The sequence below is a fragment of the Apteryx rowi genome, unplaced genomic scaffold (assembly GCF_003343035.1).
Source record: "Apteryx rowi isolate R43461 unplaced genomic scaffold, aptRow1 scaffold_254, whole genome shotgun sequence".
NCBI lineage: Eukaryota > Metazoa > Chordata > Aves > Apterygiformes > Apterygidae > Apteryx > Apteryx rowi.
This window is the reverse complement of record NW_020448908.1, coordinates 127,919-134,958: the sequence shown is the minus strand read 5'-3', so window position 1 is coordinate 134,958 and position 7,040 is coordinate 127,919. Positions and strand designations below refer to the sequence as shown.

At 54.5% G+C, this 7,040-nt stretch overlaps 1 protein-coding gene across 10 annotated transcripts in view; it reads right to left on the bottom strand.

Annotated features, from left to right (window-relative positions):
- UHRF1 (ubiquitin like with PHD and ring finger domains 1) overlaps positions 1-7,040 on the bottom strand; it is a 43,854-nt gene that overhangs the window by 15,710 nt on the left and 21,104 nt on the right. For 2 of the 10 annotated variants that reach the window (XM_026067201.1, XM_026067210.1), the window contains exons 1-4: positions 6,947-7,023; positions 5,479-5,561; positions 2,371-2,481; positions 430-2,204 (exon numbers count right to left, since the gene is read on the bottom strand). In XM_026067201.1, coding sequence (XP_025922986.1) covers positions 430-782 — 353 coding nt within the window. In that variant the 5' untranslated portion in view covers positions 783-2,204; positions 2,371-2,481; positions 5,479-5,561; positions 6,947-7,023. Of the gene's footprint in view, positions 1-429; positions 2,205-2,370; positions 2,482-5,478; positions 5,562-5,810; positions 6,201-6,946; positions 7,024-7,040 lie in introns of those variants that run through there. The other 8 variants (XM_026067207.1, XM_026067211.1, XM_026067206.1 and 5 more) reach the window with 8 other exon arrangements.

The following is a 7,040-nucleotide window of genomic DNA, read 5'->3' as shown; positions in this document are numbered from 1 at the left end:
CGGGGCGGGGCCGCCCGCGGGGCCCCGGCGGCGGCGGCAGCGGCGGGGGGGTCCCGGCATCGCGCCCGGGAACCCACCGCCCCGGTGTCCCGTCCCTCCCGTCCCGTCCCCCGCGCAGCGCCGGCAACGCGATTCCCAAACGACGTTTCTCGCCGAGCAGCGGCTCCCGCGTGCCGGCCCCGCCGCCCCTCGCCCGCCGCTTTTCCAGCGCATCCACCCCAAAAGCCGTGCGGGCGAGCCGACGGCGGAGCTGGGCCCCCGTCTCCCATTGCCCCCCGAAACGTCCCCCGCGGTCGCCACGGGACGCGCGTCCCGCTCGTCCTCTCTCGCGGCGGCTCTCGGCCCCGCGCGTACTAAGAGGCCTCCAAGCGCTCCTTAGCCCGAGAGCTCCCGAACCCCAAATCTACCCCAAATCTTAACGATATCTACCCAAATCTGCGCGGTGCCGCGCTGGCGGGGGGCACCACGCGGCCTCCTGGAGGTGACGGGGCCCGGGCGACCGCTGCTGGTGTGACGGGGGCCTGCGCAAAGCACGGAAAGCGCCGTCTCAGTGTCGCCGAAATCAGGAGGCCTTTTGGTAACATCAGGAGGAGGTTTGCCCCGAAACGGCTAACACGGTGAGGAAATAAAACCCCTTCCCACAGCCTCGAGGGGTTCCCGGACGTCTCGTTCAGACCTTTTTCAGCATTCTTTACATCTCTACAGAGGTGCTGGAAGTTCCAAAAAAGCCACTTGAAGATACAGACCCGACCCCTCCGCCCCGAGCACCTCGCGTGTCCCATTGAAGCTGGCACACGAGGAACGTGTATCTGAGCAGTCTGCTATTCACACCAACTTTTTAACACTCAGATGCTAAAAATGTTTCTGATAGCACCTTATTACCTTGCATTTGACCTCACCATGTGGCGTCCCATCTCCTGGCCATCTAAGAACTGCACATGCATGGATCCAGGTGCTTAACAGATGTGTTTCCTTTTAGCCTTGGCAGTTCCCATCACACTAGCGGGACCTCTTGCCGCACGGTACAGAGTGCTCAAGGGCCAGACCCGTGCCAGGTGTCCAATATGACTCGTAGCATCTCGAGAATTAGCCGAGCCAGAAAACAAAAAGCCCAGTTTCTGGAGAAACTTTTACTCATTCAGGAAATCCACATACTGCGAAAACTGTGCTGCATCCAACCCTTCGGTTGGGTCTACAAACAGGTTATGTACAGTAAGGCCCAATTCTAGATCACTCTTGTAGCGGAACATTGATTTCATTAAAGGTTAAATTATAGATATGCTCTTGTTTTACGGTCCTCTCTTATTAAAACAAGAACATTGCCAGAGTAACTTACAACTTGGTGTAAGTGAGATAAAGCCCTGGGATTTGGGGGTTTCTGCAAACTGTTGAAACAAAAGAACATGACTTCCTTATACTGCCTTTACCTAAGAAGCTGCTGAGTTTTAGTTTCTTCCCTTTCAGATTGTTTTAGGCATTTCTCTTCTTCAGAGCTACAAGTCTGATTGAAAACACTGTTCTTCCATCTGGTAAATCCCCCATGCTGTGAGGAAACAATATCTAGGCTGTCCTGCCAGCAGGGCTATCCAGTTCAGATTATTAAAACTTAAGGCACTGTGGAACTCATTTGCAAAAAGAGGCAGTTAGCAGGACAAAATTCTAGCAATCTTGCATCCCACAGTAATGTTCAAAGTGAAGTTCTGGCACAATGGATTAGGAGAAAGGAAAGCCCAGGCTTGTAGGTAAGAGCTGATGGATATGATTAAAACAAGTAAGTCTTAGATGAAGAAGCCAGATTTATCCTTGGGTAGGCAGGACAGTTTCCCATTACAGTCACTATGATTCACAGTCCCTCCCTTACGATACCTTCATAGCACTGCCTAATATCTACTGCTAAGGACACATGGAATTCTGGAAGAAACAGCAAGGGTTTGGTCCCATAAAATCATGAGGAACATCACGACAAGAGGTTGCTCTGGGGTTTGCACCATGTTTCTCTTCTAGCACATGGTGCATTGTAAGGCTTAACTCATGGACATGCAGGAAGTGCTCTGAGAGCCAGGACTCCCAAAACTGAAACAGTTAGTCAAAGATCATTTTTGGCCTTTCTCTCAGGGGTTAATGCTTATGCTTTTACATACAGAAATACGTATTCTTTGCATACCTGCTCAGGAGGGCGGGTGACAATTCAGCCATGTCACATCCTAGAGGGCAAGAGAGACATTCCTTGAGGTTAAATTATAGATATGCTATAGCATATCTAGAGTAGGGCCCATATAAAGAGCCAAACAGTCTCAGCTGGTACGTCAGAAGTTTCCACATGCACTGGGATGCTACAGGATTGCGCTGCATCCAGCAAGAGGAACTCACCAGACTTTGCTTTCCTCTCCCTCCACGCAGGGCTCTTTGGTGGTGGAAGCTGAGCTAGAAGTAGTTTCTCTCTGCTGCTTCAACAGTGGCTCTGTTATCCTTCAGATTTCCCTAGAGAAAAACATATTTGCTCCTGGTGAATCCATTGTCTGCACAACAGATATTGACAACAGGTTAAGCAAATACATTTAAAAGCTGTTTTTTGTTTTGCACTCAACTATCCTGTATGAGATCACCACCACCCAGAGAGAACAACGTTCCTTAGAAGACCAAACTGAAGTGATGACGCTGGAGTCCAGGACAAATGCTGCTCTCCTTGAAGTCATGGTGCTCCGCAGCATGGTGTCTCCATCAAAACTGCTACTTGTCAGCACAAAATCCATGGGAAATGTAATCACAGAATACAGGTATGAGCTAGTAGGAACTGCTGGCCTTCTTGGAGGACACACACCATGGTGGGCAGGGTGCCCAGCAGCATAAAAGCCACAGCTGAGAGTGCCTCTGAAAAGGAGAGCGGTGCGAGTCTGTATGAGATACAAGGCATCAGCATGGGAGAGCCCAGCTGTCAGAGAAACCTTTCCACTCATGCACCAAGATTTACCAAGGCAGTAAAAGATTTTGCTGCAAAATCCATGCACTCCAGCTGTCTGCTTTCAGAGAAGGAACCTGCATTTGCCGAGATGCTCCAACAATTTCCAAAATAAGCGGGGTAAGGCTAGCCAAAACTCAGGATTGGGGACTGATGTAAAGGAAGCCTGTGACTCTGTTAAACTCGCTTCTGATTACTGGGGAAGGAAGAGCAGGAGTCTCAGCAAGGGCCTGAGACAGAGAGGACTCTCTCAGCAGGCCCAGAAAACATCCACCCTCCTGCCTATGAAAAACCAGCCAGCATGATATTAATCTACCCCAGCCATATCTGAAGGTATGAAGCAAGAGTGCAGGTGCAGAGGGAGTAGCAGACAGGGGTGGAGAACAAGCAGTCTGAAAACCAGCAGCAAGGTGAACTGGAAGACTGGGACAGTGGCCAAGAACCAGTCGGGCTGTTTCCTGCAGCATAGGCAAAGCCGGCCGGGGCTCAGGACAGGGACCTACCTGAGCTGCTGCCGCTCGCCCATATGCTAGGATAGGCCGCTGGAAGGGAAACAGCGACTGGGAAACCCTCAAGGCGAGAAGGGTGGCCAGGCAGCAGGAGACACACAAGTCTTGTTTCTGCTGATGCAGGGTGAGGGCAGCAGAGAGCTGTAGCAGCCCCTGAAGTAGGAAGCCACTTTGAAGACTCAGGAAAACCAGGGGTTGGTCAGGAGGCAAGAGTTAGGCTGGAGCTTTTGGTACCTGACTAGAGAACTGTTTTCAGAAGGCTGCAGCACTACGAAGGCCATTGCTTTTGGAGATCATCCATCCAAAGAGAAAGGAAAGAGACTAAGAGGTGGGTAGCATAAGGAGAGGATCCAGGGAGGAGTTGCCTTCTGCTGCCCCTTGCTCTGCTCTGGATCCAAACATCCAGCACTGCAGGATTAGCACAGGGACACGCTCAGACTGTGGCCTTGGACAAGGCTGCTGTGAGGAGCATCAGCAGATGCTGCAGCTGGGAGGAAGCTGGAGAGGGAGGGGGAAAGAGCACTTTCAGTTGATGTTACCAGCTGAAACTATTTCTGCAACTGTTACCCAAAGGACCACTCCCAGCAAGGGGAAGTGGTAAAGGAGAAGAGACGAACACGAGAAAGTGGAGTCCCAGGGCAGTGGAGATGAGCAGGGTTGTCAGCAAGTGTCTTGTGAAACTTGCCCGGCAATGAATGGCAAAGACCACGGGCGGACTCTGCCCCTCAGTGGGATCCAGACAACCCCGTGCTCCAGCTCCTCAAAGAGGGACACCTGAGCGCAGTGGCACAGAGCTTCTCAAGCAGTTTGCTGGAAGCCCAAGGGCTTTGCCTGACTTAACTGAGGAACAGAAATCAAAGCAATACATGCCTCACCCATGAATCATCTTTGCTTGTCCCTGTGTCTATCCTGGGGATAGCGGCCACGGCACCTTGGCAAACTGCTATTGGATTGGACGCCGTAGAGGAACAACAACAGCCTTCCCATCGCGGTGGATCAGCACTTGCAGCTGGGGTGCTTCAGAGTGTCCTGCGTGGCCTCTGGTCCCCAAAGAGATGATGATGGGCTTTAAGGCAACACAGAGCAGGGAAAGGAATTGGGCCTAACAGTGGGAACCCTGATCCTTCAAATCCTCCATGCATCTGCACGCTTTCCTCTCAGCGGAAATCCAGATGGGACTGGGGCAGCTGAGAAGCACGTAGCTGGAGAGGCCTGTTCCACATCAGGAGTCCTCTGACCCTTTGTAAGGTGGAAGGCATTTGCAGGAGGGTCTGATGGACACAGCTGAAACGAGAGCTGTACAGCTAGCAGCCGGGCTGCTGGCAGGCCTGGGAGACAAGGGGGTTGCTTCTGGAGATCTCTAGAAAGACTTTAGCCCATGTCCTGATGCTGCAGTGTTTGCACAAAGGCTGCAGCGTCACTGGGGTGCGTGGCACTGCCCCGGGCCGCAGGGCTGGCTCACTCCAGCCAACACGATTCCCCTTCTCTTCTGCAAGCACGCTTCTCTGCTTCCTCCTACGCCCTTCCCTCACCGACCAAACTTCTTAAAACAGAACTGATCTGGGGGCATTAGAAAAAGCTTCTTCATCAGAAAGCTGGTGCAACATTGGATCTGGTACCCAGAGAGGTTGTGAGATCTCCATCCATAGCAGTTTTTGAAGTCTCAGCTAGACAAAGCCACAGCTGACCTGACCTAATGTTGATAATAGTCCTATCTCAAGCAGCAGGTTGGACTACACGACCTCCAGAGGCCTTTTTCAACTGTGATAAGTCTGACTCAAGGAAGAAGGGGGATTCCTTTTTAACCTCAAAGCTGACAACTGATAGTTGCCTACATTTTTATTGGCTTACAGCCTGTTTTCAGAAAACATAGGCAACCTCCTACCCCAAATACTTCATGGCTTACTGTGGGCAATACAGAAACGAGACCAAGGTCTCCTGCGTTCGCGAGCCAAAAACAAGGTGACTCAAGCAGTTTAATAGCTGCAGAGCACTTCAGATAATTCTTACCTGTGCCTCAGTTTCCTCCCCCATGAATCTTGAATAACAGGCAACAGGAAGCTTAATTGAAGGTTTCAACAGGCTCTTGAGATCTTAAGGTGAAAAGGCACAAACAGAAGAGCAAAACATTAGCTAAATCTTTCATTACTTATTATTGCTATTAAAGAGCCCAGACTTCCCACAGCCAGGTTCAGAGTCCTGTATCGCCAGGCCCTCTGCAAATACAAAAGTAAAAGACAGCCCCTATCTTGAAAGTCACAGCCAACTTGAGAAGCAGCACGTTTCATCATCACGCACTGCTGTAGGCGGGCAAAGSCTGAGCGAGGGAGGGAATGTCTTACTCCTTTGGCAGCTGCAGCACCCATGCTCCAGGGTAGGGGAGATCTGCCAGGGAAACATCACGGCTGAGTCACAGCCCCTGCGCGCATCCTGCTTCTCTGGGGCTCTGGGACGACATCCGTGCTGCCAAGCGGAGAGCAGCTCCAGCGCAGGCGTGAGCACGCCGAGCCCCGCAACCCCTGGCCGAGCCCCGCGCGTGGGACCAGGGCTCAACCGCGGCTCCGACGCCCAGCAGGCTCCGGCTCTCCTTCCAGTGGCTCCAGCAGCGGGAGAGTCCCGCAGTTGAATCCGCTTCCCTAATAACGCAGAGTACGCGGGGGCAAGGTGGGAGCGAGCGGGGCTGGCGGAGCTCAGCGGCTGAACCAAGCGGGCAGGCGAGGGCCGGGAGAGGGGAGCGGCGGGAGGCTGGTGTCACCCGCCGCCGCGGCCCCCCGCGCCGCCAGGCCCCTCGGCCTCGTCCCCACAGCACGGCGACCCCCGCCCGTGGCCCCGTCGCCCCGCCCCCTCCCGCTCCCCATTGGCCGGCGCAGCGCCGGCAGCTCTCCCCATTGGCTCGCCCAGCCGCCCGTCGGGACGGCGGCGGTATTTAAGCGGGGCCCAGGCGTGTTGGGGTGGCAGGTGCTGAGGGAGTGCAGGAGCCAGGTAAGGTGGGGCCCCCCCTCTCTGGGCAAAGGTGTTTATGGGGTCTGCAGCTCGCTCCTGGGCGGCCCCTTGCCCCAGGGGGGGCTGTTTGCAGCCCTCCCGCCTCCCTGGGGTGCGGGGCCGGGAGCTGGCACCTTCCCGAGGGACAGCTCCCGCCCCAGGGAGCAGGGCGGCTGAGGGGACCCCATGGAGGGGCTGCTTCCCTATCTCCCTGGGGGAGCATGGAGCCGCCAGGGTGGTGGGCTGCATCTCCGTCGCTTCCCCTCCCCAGCCGCGTGCGGGGACTCGTTGGGGTTTGGTTGCGCTGGGCTTAACAGGCTGCACCTTCCTACATCAATGCTGAATCTGGCGTGCCTTGGCGAAGAGCTAAAAGGCCCCGTGCACCTCCTGAAAGCCTCTTGCTAGCACTGGGATGGATTCTCAACCACACCATGGAGCTAAGCCCGCCTGGGCTGCGCTCTGTGGGCTACAGGTCTCAAAACGTTGCTTTCCTTACTTGCTGGTGGAGACCCAAGCGGTGGGGGGTGATCCACAGGCGGTGGCTCTTGTGCGCAGCCGCTGGCTCTCCCTGCAGAGACGGCATGCGATGT